Source organism: Tauraco erythrolophus, chromosome 10 (genome assembly GCF_009769465.1).
Source record: "Tauraco erythrolophus isolate bTauEry1 chromosome 10, bTauEry1.pri, whole genome shotgun sequence".
Classification (NCBI taxonomy): domain Eukaryota; kingdom Metazoa; phylum Chordata; class Aves; order Musophagiformes; family Musophagidae; genus Tauraco; species Tauraco erythrolophus.
Window position 1 is genome coordinate 14829937 of NC_141474.1, and position 18697 is coordinate 14848633.

An 18697-nucleotide genomic window follows, 5' to 3' on the forward strand; every position below is an offset into this window, starting at 1 on the left:
GAGGAGGCAGCAGGGCTGAAACTGCCAGCAGTGAATCTCTCTCCTTGCAAATTGATTTCCCAAATCAATGCAATCTAATTTCCTAGTGATCTCTGTTAGAAAGCACATTGTTACCTTTATGTAGGTTTTTAGCCAGTGGCCGATAAGGATCTGAATCGACACTGATACGATTCGATAACTGGTCCTAAAATTTTTGAATGAATAACTAGAGAGAAAATATGTCAGAGGATCAGATTCAGAGTTCTTTGAAGGAAACAGAAGTCATGTTGGAATTCAGGTATATCTATATTCCAGACATATAACATCCATGTTGGTAATTTCATACAAGTCCAGTTGTTCCACACTGAAATCTCCTGTGCTTTATGAATACATATAGGAAATTTCATATACGCCAAAAGCTGTAAGACACATGTCAATAATACAGGTAGTAGTTTTCTGTAGCACTTCAGGGCTATAGAACAGACCTGGTTAAAATCAGTTGCTGCTCACTAATAATGAGCAAAACCCCACAAATTAAAAAAAAACCCAAACCATAAAGTCCCAAATCCACACAGATCCTTCTGTAATAATGGCTTGGAAAAATAAATTACAAAATGCTAGATTTGTTGTAAAAAAAATTACTATAAAGTCAATAGATATAATATGTTCTCTAGTCTTGGGAAAAACTGAGTATATCAATAAAAATAATATAGCAATGAATTATTATTCTAATGTTTATATAATGCTTCAAGGAGGCATTGAGACTGGAATTTGCTTGTCTACTTCCCCTTCTCCCTTCTCTCTTTTTTTTTTTCTTATTTACACGCTTTGGTAATATTTAAGATGCAGCTTAATCACACCTGTATTTTATTGAGTCTTGATGACTTTCTGCCTCATACTGCAGTAAGTACCTGAACTGCAGACAGAGGCTAGCATATGCTATCTTACTGGAGATTCTCAGTTCCTCACATAGCACGTGCATTCTTTTCTTTATTTTACAGGGTTTATAAAGTGTGTAAATCAATGAAACATTAATGACAACTAAATTATAAAATGTTAAACTCTACAGGATGACAATGGCACAGTAGTAATCTTTTTGCGTTAAACTTCATTGGCCTATTTTTCCAAAGAAACAAGGAAAAACTGGAGAAAAAAAAAACTATTTTTTTTTACTTCAGAAGTGGTATGGAATAATAAAGAGCTGATCTACAGCATTTTCAGTGCCTTTTATTAAAGGAGGTTGTGTATTTCACACTATCAGAGCCCATTCTCCGACTAATACAAGCATCACATTCATGCTCACGCTAATGCAAATGAAGAACACCTTCCTAAGGCTTGCAGCTTTTCAGCAGTTGTACTTGGGAGCTTCAGGATTTATTTACTTTACCATCCTATGTTTGATAGGCATGCATAAGTGGGGGGTTGAGTTCCTCACATCGCATGGCTTTGGTTAGCTGTCTGTACTGCCAGCAGGAGAATGATTCAAGCAAGAATAACATTTTCTATTGCAAATCTTCTTGCAATGCTGAAATAATTTAGCTGTAATCAAAGCACTTAATAAACACTGTAACAAAATGGCATCTTTCATCTCCATTGAAGATGTTTTATACTACCTAGGCTTGACATAAACTCTCTAAAGTAAAAATCAGCTTTTATCCCTCAACTGCGGACCAAGTGAGCCTATACAGATTCCTTCTATGGTTGTTTCAGGAAAGTCCACTTTGTTATCCGAAACACTGTTTAAACTTAAGAAATTCAGCCAAACTGCAATACCAGTAAGTTTTGGTTTTATTACAGTCTTTGGCCTTTGCTGCAAGTGTCTGCACTAGGAACACTGGGACTCTTAGCAAACAGTTCCTAAATGAGTACAATTTTGAGCCTGGTGGTTGTGCAAAACTCTTCAAAAATGGTTTCTAAAGCAACCAAAATCAAACACAGTAAGAGTTCAGTCTAAAAAAAGACAAATAAACAAAAAGCAAAGCGAGAACATCACTTGATGATTTTTATATGGGCATCCCATTTTATAAGTTTTGTAATTGCAAATTGGCTAGTATTATGAAAGTAATGAACTGGTTGAATTTAAGGGAATTCAGTGGAGTTGGCAGCAGAGATATATTTGCAGCTGGCCTTGGAGAAGCGTCTAACCGAGATGTGCAGTCACTGCTGTCAGGGGAGAGAAGAGACCCTTTCAGAAGGTTGATTCAGCTTTTTAGGTGCATGGAATCACCCACTCAAGGTGAATTTCTCTCTCCATTTGCCAAGCAGGAGTGGTGTGAGAGTAAAGCTCTTATCTGTGCTGCCTAAAATCAGTCACAATGAATTCCCTCTAGTATATATATATAAGGTCTTTAAATTTAATTTTAAATTGACACAGCAATTCCAGCAGGACAATACTCACCTGCATCAGACAATTTATATATTTTCCTTCTGTGAAATAGTGACTAAACTGCTCATACTCTGACAGGACACTACTTCTTTGCTGAAATAATCTTCTCCCTTTGGGTGAATGATTAAACCAGCCTCCTTTTGCCTGCTCTTAATGACTAACTCACAATTTATAGGAGTCCCAGTGCTATTTGGGAAAGTGTAATTGATTTCACTGACACGGTTGATAAACCTTGTCACTGAATAAAGCTAGTTCTCACAAAAGTGGCATGTTCCATGCTGCAAATAGAAGGCTTCCATTTCCAATGGAATTTTGAATTTTTGGTATATCTCAGAGTATGGAGACGTCCTGTCTGTAAAAGTTCAAACATTTGTACAGCACAACAGAACGATTCAAGCTATTCTCAACCACCTGTAGTTGCTGTTTCTTAACATTAATGACCGCAATCAGGATTGTATGAGTAGATGAAGTGCTACAGGGAATGCTTTAAGGAGTGTGTCTCCTTCTGTTATATAAGAATAAAAGATTAATTTAAAATCTTAAGGTAATTAGCCTGGATGACACTCTGTAGCCTAACTGAAACTGAAGGAGCTATTTTCTTTATGCCAGCTGAAACTCTATTCAATATCTTTAAGAAGTGACAGTGGCATCTCAAACTTACCGTAATTGATGGTCCAGCAAAAACCAGACTAAGCAACATCAAGAAGGGAACAGACTCTTGTGTAGGTTCAATGTATGGCATACTCAGACTCTTGTCATAGCAATTAAATCCAGAGTGAACTGGCTTGAAGACATCGGTAAGTTCAAGAAAATAGAGGCTAACAACAGAAGATGCCAATATAGGCAACTAGAAGAGAAAAAAGCAACAGATTACTGTTTGGAAACGAAATAGCAATGCTTTTGCAAAGACAACATAGTCTGTTAATAAATCTCTGTGATGTTTGCTATTTACATCCCACTGCTCCTTGTCATATCCATTTTACCATCTTTAAATAATTAATTCTCTAGAGATATGATACTATTCAGTTGATAGCAAATAACCCTGTTGTCTGCCAAGCTAGTCAAAACACCCAATCCAATCTTCAGCCCACATAATTTAGCTTCTTCCTCTATGAATCAGTAATAGAAAAACTTTGATTTTTTAATATTTTTTTTTTTAATGAAGTACCAGGACTGCAGTCTCCCATGTGAGGCTTCAGCATTCTGCTGTTCATCATCAACACTTTTTGGTCCTTTAGCAACTCTCTGTTATGTATATGACAGTGTTTATATCAAAGCCAGTTTGTGTTAAGTTTCAAAGTGCCAGTTAATGAAAAACAGTATCCACTGCTTCCCTAGAATCTAAATATGTGATAATATAGCGTTCTGTCTTTGCATATTCATTTCGTTATTCTATCAAAAAAGCAATTAACTTTGGCAAGACTCAGTCTGTGTAGAACCATGATGAGTATGGTTCACAATTCTTTTATCCTCCAGCTACTTAGTGATTTTACCCTTCACAGTTACTTCCAGTAATTTATTAAGAGTGAAGTTCACCTCTCTGAGGATAAATTCCGTATCTTGCCACCAGCTCCTGAAAGCACAGACTCAACTAGCAGAAGGAAGTCATTTGAGAGAAGAAACAGCAAATAGGCATTCTGAAGCCATTGGTTTTTAGGTGAACAGATGTGATTATTCTCTGTATTCTCTTAGTAAATGCTCAGAAACATTTTTTGTTTGTTATTTCCCAGAGTCCTTACTGAACAAGGCAACAGTAGAAAAACTGCCTGCTTCTCCACTGAGATGCAATGACTCCCTCCCTGCGTCTCTACTGCAATGAAGGTACCTATGATAATATGATGTAAACTGCCTATCTGCTTCCTTTTCTTTTAAGATGGTTATCACATTAACTTTTTTTCACTGTTAGCTGCAGCTGAAAAGTAAAATCTTGCAACTACTAAATAGTTTCACTTAGACAGATAAAATCATAAAAATCTGATAAGGCTGTATCACATCTCCTGAGGAAAAAACCCTCCTCGTTTATATCAAGCACCTCACATCATGTGAAACAAGGACTGCCCTAACATAATTTTGGGCATGCTTAGATCATATTATTCTTGCAATGTTCAGTAAAATTTACAAAAATAATTGATTGATTAAGATCAATGTAATTCATCCCATTCTACAATGGAATAAAAAAGCAGAGGTAAAACTGGATGAACATGTATGTTAGAAAAATTATGAATAAAACCTGCAATATATTGCAGAGGGACAATGGTTGCTCGCATTAACTGGCCACTTTTAGATTTTTAAACATTGGGCTTTTAAAATGCAGACTTTTTGTGCATAAAATGTGGTTCTGGGTGGTTAAAGAAGGAGGGTTCTAGCTAAATTTCCCTGAAACATTTCTTAATATGACTTAGTTTTTGTTTGAAAAGAACAGTTTATCTTTCACGTGCTGAAGGACAGATTTGAAGAGGGTGAGTTGTATCTTCGAAGTGCTCTAAGCAAAATCTGCAGAAGGTGGAGAATGGAAGAATTTGCCTGTCTAGTTATCTGTGTTCAAGTTGATTGCATTGTAATGCCGCACAGCATAGAGGCTGTGATTGTGCAGAAAGGGAGGGAATGTGTAATGGCATCCCAAAGTGCTATGAGCACTACAAAAATAACACCAGGCATCTAGTAAGTTTGCTTCAGTAAGTTGTGTGTGTGTGTATATGTAACTCAAACATATATGTATATTTCCGCTCACATGCTGTATTACACATACATATAATGTATAGCATGCACAATATGTAAAATAACTACACAATATATTATATAATCTGACATATAATAACGTGTCTGGAATAATTATATACAATGTGACTAAATTGAGTTCTGCTTCCTGCCCATCACAGGAAGAAGTCCAATTCTTTAGCTGGATGCATTATATAATACTATTTCTCACTTCCTGCTGGATGCAGTCCCTGATCGACTATAATTCAAAGCATGCACGATTACTCAACATGGGCTAGATTGTTTCTAGTCATTATACAGACGTGCAGGGCTGAAAGAGGACTTCCCTGGAGTCTTCATACTCTGGGAATAATTAAGATTGTTGTGAAAGTGGGTGCCCTTCTCTCCACACCGGCCTGCAGAGCCTATGGAGCTGTTTGGGATAAGGGGCCTCCTCACCAGAAGGCAGGCACAGTGCATGCTGCCCTGCTGTGTGGGGAGCTTGCACCGAGTCTCTGCTGCTCTTGCTGGGACACTAAAATTCTGCACAGCATTTGAACTTGAACATGTTGCAATTTCACGTTTGCACAGCATTTCACTCTTGAAACATGTGCAATGTCTTTTATTATTAGCTATTTGAAAGTCATACCTAATGACTTAGCCAGGGTCTAGGTTCCATGGGGCAAAGCATCTTCTAACAGGACACAAACCTATTCCAAAATAGGCAAAGTGTCTACTGCCCTTCTTTTCAGAAATTATGCCCTTTTATCTAGACGTCCCCAAAGGTTCATTTCCTAGAAAAGAAACACAGAGCAGGCAGACTCATGGAACACTTTGCACTCAGAGTTTCATCTTCATTGCATATTTTTCCATTTCTCTAATGTCAAGAAAAGGAAAACCTCTTCTTGAAAACAGGCTCTGCATTACTCAGAAGTCCACCTCTACTTTGATTATGGTATTCTTAGGCAGGCAACTTTTTTAAATGGCAATAATGAACTATGAAAAATAGGTGATATATGAAGTGATATTTTATTGTGAGGAACTAAAATAAAAGATGTGGATAACTTTTTTATTTTTTAAACTACCATATGTAAGCTATAATTTTATTGTTAATTACAAAATCAAGGAATTACAAGAATTGCATTTTACTGTCTTACGACTTCACTACAGGACTACTGTATTATTTCTGACTGTAATTACTCATTCTACTAAAAGAAAAGAAGTAATTCTAAAGGACTATGAGTCTCCAACGTAACTGCTTACAATACTAATGAACAGGTTTATAATCAATTTGCTATATACAGTATGTCAGATCCCACAGGACGTTTTTCCTATCTTTTTAAAAACAAAAATACAAAACGTGTCTTCAAAAATTCTAACGTTTCTAAAAAAAAGCAAATGTTTCTAAAATCTTCTAAACAGTATAACTGGCTATTTAATATATGAATATTTATGGAGTGTCCTGCTTAAGGCAGCAGTAGTTCTGTAATTATAGACTTCAGCTCCCAACACCTTGAAAATGTCAAATATAATTAGATGGTAGAATGTGTATTGTTTTAATTACAAAATGGAATAGGAATTTTCCCGTTCCTAATTAGAATAATAAAACCCCCAACCTCAGTTCATATCTTGACTAGTGAGTCTTTTATACTCTTACTTTCTTGGTTACTAATGGAGAAAGGTTTAGCTTGTAATTTAGACCTGTAAATGTAGACTTTGACCCAAGTGGCCAAACTGTTTGGCTTAGAGTCTTAAAGTCAGGACCATAATCAGCATACCTGCTGAAGAGATTTGATTTGGGATTGGTTTATTTAAAAAAAAAATAATTTTTCTTTTTCCTCCTGTTATTTTCTTAAACTGTAAGTTAAGCGCCTTTATTAAGCCATAGGACTTTGCTATTAACAGTAATTAATGTTATTAATAGTTTAAAAGATTTTGCTCTATTGAGCTAGGAATTGTCCAAGCCTGAGAAAAGATGATCTCTATTCCCAAGAGCTCAACAAGAGAGATCCCAACCCAGAGATCATGTAAGGAGAAAAATAAAAGGTGAAAAGCTCCTGCTTGTTACATAGTGCAGGACAAACCAAAAGAGCATTCAGTAGCATAGTAACTTCTCCAAACAGATGGGATATGTAACAACCAAGAGCCACAAGACATATATCACATATTGCAAAGAACTGGAAGAAGAGATGGCTGTGAGAGGAGTCCAGAGGTGGGAGAAAACAGTCCTTCAGGTTGCCCATCACTCTTCTATGAGACATGCTGTGATTGCTCCTGGGGCCGTTTTAGGGTGCTCCCGGTTTAATTGTGAGGTTTGAGATTATCCAGGACCCACAGTGCCAGCACAATTTGTTACTGGTCATATGATATAGCTCACATATGGAAGCCATACTGGTCCTGCCCAAACCCCACAAGTTGTCTGCCCCTTAATCACCAGGCCCAAACTTGCTGGGGTACCCCCAGGTAGATGGAAATTTCCCTGTGATTAGTTTTACATGGCTTTGAATGCACGAAAAGAGGAACCTGTAGAGCTGTAGCCTGCTAAATACAGTATTGTCATTGCTACTAACAAGCTACAGATTTTGTGCTGAGTTTGCAAGGACTCAGGACTGGGGCTTGTCAAATATGCTTTGTTTGTACTTGTCTTGACCTGCCTGGAGCTTTGCTTTTATTTAGTTTAATTGTAACAGCAGTTTTTCTGATGATCTTAGAAATTAGGCTAATTTGTTTTACTTTCACATATCTTTGTATGGTACAACTCTGCATGATTTTTACATTCTAGAAGTAGCAAGTAGTTATTCTGTATAAACCGAGCTATTTATGACTCTAGTGAGCATATTCCAAATCCTTTGTCAGGAGCACTATGATGTTGATGGTGATTCTTCCTCACTCTAGGAACCACTTGGGTTCATTTTTATGTTTGCTAATGTGCTTTTAAACCTTGCTCTTCCTCTTTTGGTCCATCTTTTCACGTTATATCCCAATTTACTATATGTGGCATGCCTTACATATGTTGGATGCTTTTTCTTTGTACTCTTTGTTACCCATAAAATCAGTTTTGTCAGTTCTGCGTTTCTTTATCTGACCATTGGGTGAGTTATTAATAGCCCTGAGGTCTCCAGTACCAGCATATGCTCCGTCTCTTGTCCTACACCTGTAACTCCTCCATACTGCACCCTCTGTAATGCAGGAATACAGGTCTGGTATGATAGCAGAGGTCTTGCAAATGAGGCAGTGGAAGGCCAAGCTTTAGTAGGAAAATCTTATTGAAGTGGATGGAACTCTAAATAGCACAGAGTTGTCCTTCGGGTAGTTCAGCATCTGAGGCACTGACTTTTGTCTCCAGCCTTCCACCAGAACCTTGTTGTTCTGAAGGAAACACTGAACTGATTGCTCTTCAATTAAAATGTAGGCCCGTTAACTTTACTATTTCACAGGGTCTCTGCAGAGCCCTAAATTTCTAATTCAATGTGCTCCCTCCCATTGGAGAATTTCCAAGTAATCAAAGCTTCACTAAAACCACATTCTCTCTGCAAGTGTTACAGGCAAGTCAGTAGCAATCAGATATGACACTATGGAGATAGTGAGGCTCAAACCAAAAGAAAAGCAACAAATAAGCACCCACTCTCCGATGCCCTCCCCCCCTCCTAGTTTCTCTCTTACCTTGAAAGAATATGCAACTGGATACATCCATAATTCAAAACACTCTGGGAATTACTAGCTTCTACAAATTCCCTTTCTCTAAAACTGTACACAGGTACTTACATATTTAACTCTTATATTTGCCAGCACTTAACTAAGCAAAGAACCCATATTTATTTTCAGGAGAATAACATCTTAAAATCCATGGTCTTTGTGAGAGTGCAACCATGGAGTGTCACATACTCGAGTGTCTGAACCTCTTTTGAGGGTTGCGGTTATGTGACCTCTCTTTGCTTTGCTAAAATGCACTACAGGCATTCTCTCTTATCTGAACTCATATCCAGATCCCATGGTCGTGTTGTATTGGGCTGTGTTGGGGGCTACGAGCAGACACTCTTTAAAATGGGTTACAAAAGTGGTTAGCCTGGGCTATATTTCAGTCAGGCTAAGTGAGGGGGAAAAAATGAAATGCCTCTCTTGTAATTATAGTTTAAAAGTGAAGTCACTGCTCAGTGTGCTGGCCAGAATGACTTGAGTGATCTTCCTTGAGACTGGATGCAACTACAAAGGCTGTAGAATTGATTAGTTTTACCTGTCTATAGAAGTTAGGCAGGAAAGAGAGAAGCAGTATGTATGTAGCTTTCAGAGGAAGTCAAGACACGATTAGACAGATGCAGAATAAAGATAATATGACTAGCCTACCTTTCAAAAAGGTTTAAGGGATGCGTGATACACTATCTGGATCTTCTATATTTTGTAAATATTTTTTAGACTTGGATGGCCAAGAAATTCTTAGATCCTTAGGTCATTCTACAACCTTTCCACAGCAAGCAAGTTGTTCCCAAGCACAAGTGCTGCCTGTTTCTCCTGTTTTCTGGAAATCTTTGTAAGCAATCAAGTAAATAAACAGGACAGCCTCGAAGAGATAGCTGATGAATGCCATCAGTTTCTCCTCATGGAAAAAATACCAGCCAAGTGCTTGGGAGAAGGGTAGTCTATTTAATAACTACGTTGTGTTAGCACTGCAAGGCTGTGGCATTGTGGAAGAATCTATTAAAATGTATCATAAATGTCAGTCCTTGTGCCAAAGAATTCATGGTCTAAATGACAAGGCACAACAGATGGATGAGACAAAAAAAGAGGGCTGTGGTGGGTTGGAGGAGATAAGGTATTCCTATTCTCAGCCAACTACTAACAGTGATTGCAGCCTTCAACCACCCTGGCTGTTGTCCTGTTGTATTTTGGTGCGAGGACACAAAAGAGAGGAGAGAATGGAACAAAGTCAGGTCTCTTATCCTGACAGGAGTGAATACTGAACTCATGACTATGACTGAATACCTTCCAGAAACAGGTCAAGAAAAAATCATGGTATCAGCCTAAATTCTGCCATCTTCTCTTGGTTTTGAAAACCCATAGTCTCCTCACCGTGGTTCCTGCTTAGCTACACCAGTCCTGTACCTTCTCCCTCAGTGAGACTGCTGTGCACGGCTGGGATAAGATCAAGCATAAGCTCAATCGTGTTGCAAGCTGGGCTGTCATGAGGACTTTTGAAAGACTGCTCTAAGCACAGGATGGCTGTAGAGCAGGGGACTTGCTTGACCTAAAAGTCAAGTCTGTAGATTTTTTTATGTTCAAAACTTAATTCTTAAATGCCTAAAGCAAGGCACTCAGGCTTTTCAGAACTCTAAAAGTTGCATCTGTATAAAGACTTTTCGCTTTTCTCTCCAAACTCAAGTTTCTGCTGCTGCTTGTCCCTTTTTTGGATGCAGGGTTCCTCTGACTCAAAGCTGTAGTCTTTTCTCTAAAGGATTTTTACCTCACCATTGTCTAAATTTTGTGGAAACTACTACCAGAGACATGATATGATGGCCTTTCTTCTCCTAGATTTAACACTATTGGATTTAATTTCAACTCACCATTGAATTTGAAATCCCAGGTGCCATTAAAATCTATTATCATTACCATTTTGGAAAATTAAGTTATCCTTATTTCCAGCATTGATTTTAGAGTTTAATTGAATATTTCAGTGACTGCCAATTAGAGACTAGCTTTAGAAATACAACAGGTATCTTTGTGCAACTCCTCAAACCTCCCGATCTTCTGCCAAACCTCAATAGAAAACCTCTCAGTATGTGTAAGACCAAAAACAGAGGTGATATAAAAGTGCTTTTTTTTTAATAAATGTATATGTGAAGCAACAATTACACAGACAGAAACCAACAAAAAAAAACCAAAAAATATTCTCAGACAGGAATAGTCAAAAAACACTTAAAAAATGTTTCAGTTTAACTAAGTGTGCTTAAATAGCAAATCCTTAGGCAGAAATTTTACAACACAAAAACCCACCACAAATGCATTTCTTTTCGGACTTTAAATGTAATTGATGATTCATTATATTATGATTACAGTTACATTATGATTATTGATTAATTAAATCAATGATTAGTTACAATCAATGAATAACCACAAGCACTGAGATTTAGGATATTGCACGTACTGTGGATTATGAAACTTTTTACACTCCTGCTGCAAGGTCATGGTAAATCAAGAACAGCAACACTTCAAAACAAAGTGGTTGTTTTCGGGTTAGACTGTTACCAAACTTCAGCCAGAAGTCCCCTCAAAAACCTCATCTCCAGGGCACAAAGCTGCCTATTCCTACACAATACTACAATTTTTCTACTCCCTGAAACATATTGGTTTACACACACACACACAAAATAATCTGTGAGTGCCAACCCTTCTCCAGTGGCTTACTCCCATGCTGTTTTGCCACTTCTGAACTCCCTTCCTACAAATTGAACTTTTAAGGGACAAGCTCATCAGTCAAGATACAATGTTTTTAACAGCTCAGCTCCTGTGTATGTAAGGTTCCACAACAGGCTGTTCTTTAATAATTTTGGCTGCAGAGTGACAGATTTTTAACAATTACAGAAGAAAAACACAGAAAGGGGTATAAATTTTTTTCTACTTTTGGAAGAGGTAATCATTTGGAAAAATTCATCTCCTTGAATTCCTAATGCATTCAGGCCTCCTTTCACTACCAGGTTATTAGGTCAGGAGGATGCTGCAGGACTGAAAAGGGAGCAGGGCCTTTGTTTGCTAGGAACTACTCAAACTCTACACTTGTCAAGCAAGTAGCCAAACACACAGGGAGATCTAACATGTGGCATTTGCATTTCTTCTCCTAGGACAGCCTTGGCAGGCCTGACACCTCCCTTTTTGTTCTCCTTTTCTGTTCATCTGCTAAAAGCTGGTAGTGTGCAGGCCGTACAGCTCTTCTGTAAGCACAGAAGTGATGTGGAGGATTTAACACTGATGACTTGGCCAATGAATTATACAGCTGCTTTGAATGCGTAGCAGCTTCCTCAGATAGACCCTTAATATTTTGGGGATGCTGGTCTCTAATGCACTGTTATAAACAAATCTGACATCTATTCTCTGTGAGTCAGCCACATGACAAGGTCAGCTCGATGAGCAGACTGTTAAGTGTATTTCTCCTTCTTCTTCTCCCCTCACACGTGGTTAACTCTTTTGAGAGAAAAAGCAATGCATTTGGAAAGTATTATGCTACTTCCACAGTATGGAGATAATTTCATCTTCTACAGTTGGGTTTTTTTGTTATTTGTTTTTGTGGGTTTTTTGTTCCCCTAAGGCTAATTTAAGCATAACAGAAAACCTATCTAGAGAGAAATGTGACTACACTGTGCCTCCAAGACACAGCAGTGTACCTCTTACACTAGATCCAAACATCCTGTTCTTAGGAAGAAGGATTTAGCCCTATCGCCTACTCTCTCTCTACTCTTATTCTAATCGCTGCACTCCCTTGGCTTTTTGTGTCTTCTTGCAGTCACACCTATACGTGACTTGCAGTGACAAAGTGCATAATTTAAATGTGGTGGGTCATGCATGGCTGAAGAGCTGAAAAAAATTCCAGATGTGACTGAGAAGTGGCACTGAGCTACCAAGTGATGTGTACAAACATTTGATGTTTCAAACCTACCTCTGTCAGTGTGTGTTAGAAACAAAAGGAAATAAAACATCTGGTGCTGAGACACAGCGAACGTTTTCTACATACACTTATTTCAATGGAAGCTGATGACCTTCTGCATTTTGCAGCCTGGAATCCTACAATGGTAACAGATCTTTGTGCTTGCTGCTGGTGGGAATTCCAGCTCTTTTGGGGAACAAGAAAAGTTAAAAAAGTTAAGTGGTCTTCCAGTACTGAAAGAAGTGTTTCCAAACAATCCTGGCATGATAAGCTCCTGGCCGTGCTTTGGAAAACGTAGAAAAAGAAGCCACCTGTATATCTGTATGCATGCATGCGTCATACACAAGAGTCTAGAAGACAATGTAAGGAAAAAATTTAACTGTGCAAGGGACATTGTCTGGAATATCTCCGATTTTAGTCCCTGGAAGTTAAGCAATGAACAGATGAAGGCTGTGCCACAGGAACACAATTTAGCCTCAGAATAAATGCATCAAGTCACTCCAACTGACAACACCTGGGCCTTTTGCATTCCCACATCTGGGGCATTGTATGAAGCAATAGTGCCACTGAAGTCAAAGGCAAAATTCATAGCGACTTCTGTGAAATCAGGATTTAAACTAGGAGTTTTTGAAGTGGGATAGCATGCATGAAGACAATCTTTTCTTCACCAAGAAGAAATTTATTTGTCTGTCCTGCCTCTAAAGTGTGCCCATTCTGCCAGGAACAGAAACTACATAACCCTGGAAGTTTTCCAGATTCATATTAAAATGTGAGACATCCGTATTTCTTCTGTAAGCGAATATACTTATGATATACTCTGAATATGCTGAAAAGAAAGTCAGTTAACAAAAAACAAAACTTAGTCCAGGAATACTCATTTTCAGTATCTCCCAGAGGCACGTAGACTTTTTACCAGGGAAATGAATTCTCACTACACCAGAGGGACTATGAATTTTCATGGCAAGTTTTGTCTTTCTGAGCCCTGCGTATGGAGCTCAGATAACCCATACAGTCTACAGGACCCTAAAATGCCACAAGCATAATTAGGAATAAAACAGGCCAAACTGCTGATGGCCACAGGCAGTGCAGATTACCACGTGCTTCAGGTGAGCACGATGCACAATGCAATCTAAAACTCTTCAGCTCTCAGGCATCTCAGATCAGAAGTATTACCAGTGTTTTAAAATAACCTCTAAAACATTCTTATGATACATACAATAAATCATCAAGTTATTTTATGAATAATGAAACTTGAAAAATATGTGATTGAAAATGCATTAAGTTTTATTTCATAATGCTCATTTGTTTGTCTCTGACGTTTTTAGAGAATGGCCCATCCATATTTTTCAGAAGCTCCATCTCTTAATTTTATTTCCTCTTTGTTTCTATGTCTTCCAAAGTTCTTGCCTAATTCTCCTTTTATAGCTCTAGTAATAACGATGATCTTAAGAGCAGCATATTGAGTTTATGTTTTAACTCTACTGTTGCTAAAAATCTGCTAGTTTGAGTTATTCTTAAATTAGACTGAAACCAAAATCAGGCCCAGAGTATTTCTTTTGAAGTTAACCATCTATTGGTGTTCATACATTCTATGTAATTATATTTTTTCCAGTCCAAAGTTGCTGCCACCAAACACGTTTGTTTACAGGAGTTAGTCTCATTCGTAACACATTCTTAAGGATCCTAATAGCAGAAAACCCGCAGTGTCAGAACTGTGGGTTTGCTGCTATTTCTAAAGATAAGGTCCTTCTGAAGCAGCAAATCCATCTTTACTTGTTCTGCATGCCTGAATTATATTAGACATTACAGATATTTTTTCACTCTAACTGTAAATTTCATTTGTATAACATGAACATGTCCCTTTCCTACTGCATTAAAATTTTGACTTCCTCCTTGACCCAATTGCCTTTATTCCATGTCTTTCCTTTTGTCTAGTGTTTTTTGTAACATATTTTCTAAACAATCCGCTTTTTCTTTGGCCTAGATCTCCTAGGTCTTGAAGCAAAGCGCATTACAGCAAACGCTAATTTTCTTGTTTGAAAGTGCAAACTTTATGTGCTATGGTTTTTTTGCTGCAATTCAGGGTGGGGAGGGATTCTCTGCTATGAATGGGTCAGGGAAGATTAAAGTGAATGAGTATCAGAAGAAAAAAAAAACATAAAAGAATTAACACCATTCAGAGAAGAGAGGTTGAAAGCCTGCTTCCCATCATCCGTTCAACCACCACTCATGAAATTAAAAGCTTTAAAAATCAGAAAGCCTTAATTAAATTGGGTAAGTTTTATTTTTAAGTGGTTGCCTGTTGTAGGATCTCATTAGGAACTTACCTCCTGCTAACAAAGGAAATCCGCATTATGTAGCAATGCCAGTCAACCACACTGAGAACCTTACACTTCTCATTGCAATTAAATCATCTTTGATGAAATCCCTCTTTATGAGGCACAACTCAATCTTTGATTCTCTTGAGCCAATCACAATGGAAGAATCTAAGCCATCATGCCCTTTTTCTGATGCTGTTGAAGTGCCGACATCTGCCTGTGCTACAAAGCTCTAGAAAGGCATTCTCATTAGTCTGATTAGAATCAGGGCACGTGTGGGTAAACACAGGGTGGGTGTGCACAGGTAACACAAGGTAAGTGTTTCTAAATGCCATATGAATTGTTGTCACCCCTTCTTTCAAGTGATTTGAGTACTCAACTAAAATGTGGGAAATGGTTTCAAATCCTCCAGCTGTGTAATAGGAGAGGTCTGGTAACTCACCAAAGAGTTGCCTAATCAATGCTTAGGCTCAGGTGTATTGCAGTTAGTTTTTTCTCTTGAAGTTGCTTTTACTTGTATTCAATGTTCACCAGTTCAAGAGGGGCCATAAACATGCCGCTCAATAATTAGAACTTGCTCCTGAGGTAGAAGGGCTCGCGCAAGCTTTAGTCTCTGCTCCCGTCACTGAATAACATAGAAATACTCTCACGTGAGGACTCCAACTTCCTCTCAGAGCTGGGTGTTGAAGAGATCTCTGCCTCTTTTTACATCTAGCTGGAAATGACTTGCTGAAGGTCTTAAGAGCCCACACCAGAGTAGAGAACTCGCTTGCTTCATATAGGAACTGTACACAATGCTCAGTCTAAATTCTTCATTGCTCACAGAATCCTTTGCCGTATTCCTCGCAACAGCTACAGGGAGCTTCTGGGGAAACTATAAGTATGCCATTAATATTATATAAGGGAACTCTGCAACTCATCCCATCTTGCTGCAGGCCAAAGCACACCCACCGAACAGCACAGTTCTGATATGCCTTGCAGGATCTCTACGCTCTCTCCTGCATTACAGTTATGCCCAAGCTGAGGTCCAGCAATCTCCCTTCCTGTTCGGATTCCCAAAGCAACAAAGATAGTACAGAGAGTGAGGAAACCCCTTTTCTAACAGCTTCTTCAAGCTTGACCTTTCCCTCCCATACAAAGCTCATGTAACATATGTGGGACAGTAAGCACCTTCCATCAAAGGGCTTTTCTTGAGCAGGCCTAATTACATGGATAGTATGTGTCTGATGCTTCCATATAACCAGCCTCTGCAAGGCTTTCCAGTTGGTGCAGTTTACTTTGGGTTAGCTCCTGACCGTGTCCAGGTGCTGAGGGAGCACAGGGGGCAGAGACTGTCCACTGTTACCTAAAATCCCTTCTCAACCTGACCCCTTCTACCTCCCAGAGAACCTCCAAAGCCCTTCCAAGTGCACCTGAAAAAAAATTGGGTTTGCTTTATATTTCACCCGATGTTTACATTTTAAAATTTAATACAATAAGCATTGTAAATTTTTTATGCCTTTTTTTTTTTTTTTTAGTGTACCGGTTATAGTTAACTTACACCATATTTTACCATTAAGTTCTTCCCATTATTCTCACGATCTTTCTCTAAGGTAAGTTATGTGGTGCCTCTAAGTGCCTCAGTCACTTCCTTGTGAGTGGAGTCACCTGAAATTTGCTCAATCCATAAAACATTTGTACCCCCCTCTTACTTCTGTGCCACTAAACAAATTTACATCACACCGATTTCCTTAAGCTTACACTGTATCTACTCATGATCTTATGGAAGTACGTAAGTGACTGTACTTTCCAGGGGGTTAAATGCCTCCAAGTGACAGACCGAGCAGCCAGTGCCTCTGCAACTCCACCTGCTACCAGCTGAGCAGCCATGGCAGGTTTTGCTCTTTAAGACGTGCTGAGAACCTCATTCCATTTTCAAAACAGACATTTTTAACTCTGTTAGAGGAAGCACATAATCCAGAGGTCAGTAAAAACATACCACTGACTGTCATTTTGAGAACGTTTCTATTTTCCTAAGCATTCCCTTACGAACGTGATTTTTATTCTACCAAAGCAACGTGTTTGCCAAGAAGCCAGCCCTTCTTGAAAGATGTCTTCCTCCCAAGAGGTTCCTGTGCTCATAGCGCGATGCAGCTGAGCAATCCTTTCATTTTCTGAGTAATTCTTAGGAATAATTCCCACTTGCAAAGACCGCAAATAAGAGGTTAATTTACGCCTGCTCCTTACGGGGGGGCTTCGATGCTGATTCGGTACGGCAAAGCAGCACGAAGGGATTTTGCATCAGACGGTGCGGAAACGGTGCCGAGGCGAGCTCCCTCTCCGCGGGGAAAGCGGCATTCCCCGCGGACGGGCTCCGAGGCGCGCCGCAACCCGCGCCCGCCGCCAGCCCCGCCGCCCCCGCGGCTGCTCCCGAGGGGCCCGCTCGGCGGGGGCCGCCACTCACCTCCACGAAGTAGAAGCAGGGCAGGAGGGTGACGCTGTCCTTGGTCACTTTGCCCTTTTGCCGCTCCTTCGTGGACATGCTGGCGGGGCTGCGGGCGGCAGCGCGCTCCCGCCGCCGCTCGCCTCCTGCCGCCGCGCCGCCCGCCCGCCAGCGCGTCCCCGCGCCGTGCGCGGGGCTGACGTCAGGAGCTGCGGGCGGCGGGGGCCGGCCCGGCCCGGCGGCGGGGCGCTGCGCTGCCGGAGCCGCCGGGGAGGGGGCGAAGAGCCCGAGCGGCGCGCTCGGAGCGGGCGGCGAGCGGCAGGCAGATGCGCACCTACAGCCCTGAGACACCTGAGCAGCGTCCCCGCGGGCGGGACGCTCCGGGGGGAGTTTGGGGCTTCTTTCTGGGAAATCTTTCTCTGGAACAGAGTAGGAGAATGGCCCTGGGAATACCGTTCCTGTACGGCAAATGTTGTCTTGCAGGTCTGCTCTTTTTGAGATCAAATGGCTAATGACAGCTCACCCCAGCCTCAGTGCCACTCGGGGGGAGTGGTGTGACTGGGACTGGGCAGAACTGAGCTCTTCAACCCCATGTGCAGTAAATACTAGGGCATGTGATTTCTCTAACCTGTGAAGTACCTGGTGCAGTTCCTGCCACAATCTTAAAAAGAACAGCATTAACCCGAACAATTGTTTCCATGGTGAAGGGTGTTATTTTGAGATCCTATTTATGAATCAAAGTTTGCAGCCTTTTCTCAGGCAAGCTCCTGTTAATGTCAATGAGAGGTACCCTGGATAAGGCCTGCAGGAGTTCTCAGTATGGGATAGAATTCTCATGCTTTTGTAGCACATTAATGAAGTCCACAAAGGTTTGTTTTGTGCCTGTAAACTTATTCTTGCTTTGTGGTGTTTACCTTTAATGTTCAGGGAGAAAAGCAGTCACAGTTTATTTCCTGTTCCTCCTTTTTTTGGGGGAACATGAGAAATAAACTGCTGTTCTTGTTCAGATGGTCGCTGGTATTTTGGCTGCTGTAGCCAAATTGCTATGGCAGTGGAGGTGAAGGTTCTTACCAGCCCCTTTTCTTTTGCAGCTGTTCTCCTTTCATTTACACAGAAGATGTGTCAGTCTGTGCTCTGCACCGCGCAGGCAAGCAAAGAGGTTTCATAAGAGGGTAAAAGCAAAAACACACTCCATGCCTGCAGGCAGGAGTGGAAGGCAAATCTGTAGTCTGACTTCAAATCATTGAAAAACACTTTTCAGA

The 18697-nt window shown here is 40.0% G+C and overlaps 1 protein-coding gene across 2 annotated transcripts in view; it reads right to left on the reverse strand.

Moving 5' to 3' along the window:
- Window positions 1–17534, reverse strand: part of PLPPR4 (phospholipid phosphatase related 4) — a 30342-nt gene extending 12808 nt beyond the window's left edge. For both annotated transcript variants that reach the window (XM_086617521.1, XM_086617520.1), the window contains exons 1-2: window positions 17457–17534; window positions 3027–3212 (exon numbers count right to left, since the gene is read on the reverse strand). In XM_086617521.1, coding sequence (XP_086473647.1) covers window positions 3027–3212; window positions 17457–17534 — 264 coding nt within the window. The remainder of the gene's footprint in view (window positions 1–3026; window positions 3213–17456) is intronic.
- Window positions 17535–18697: the final 1163 nt, after the last annotated feature.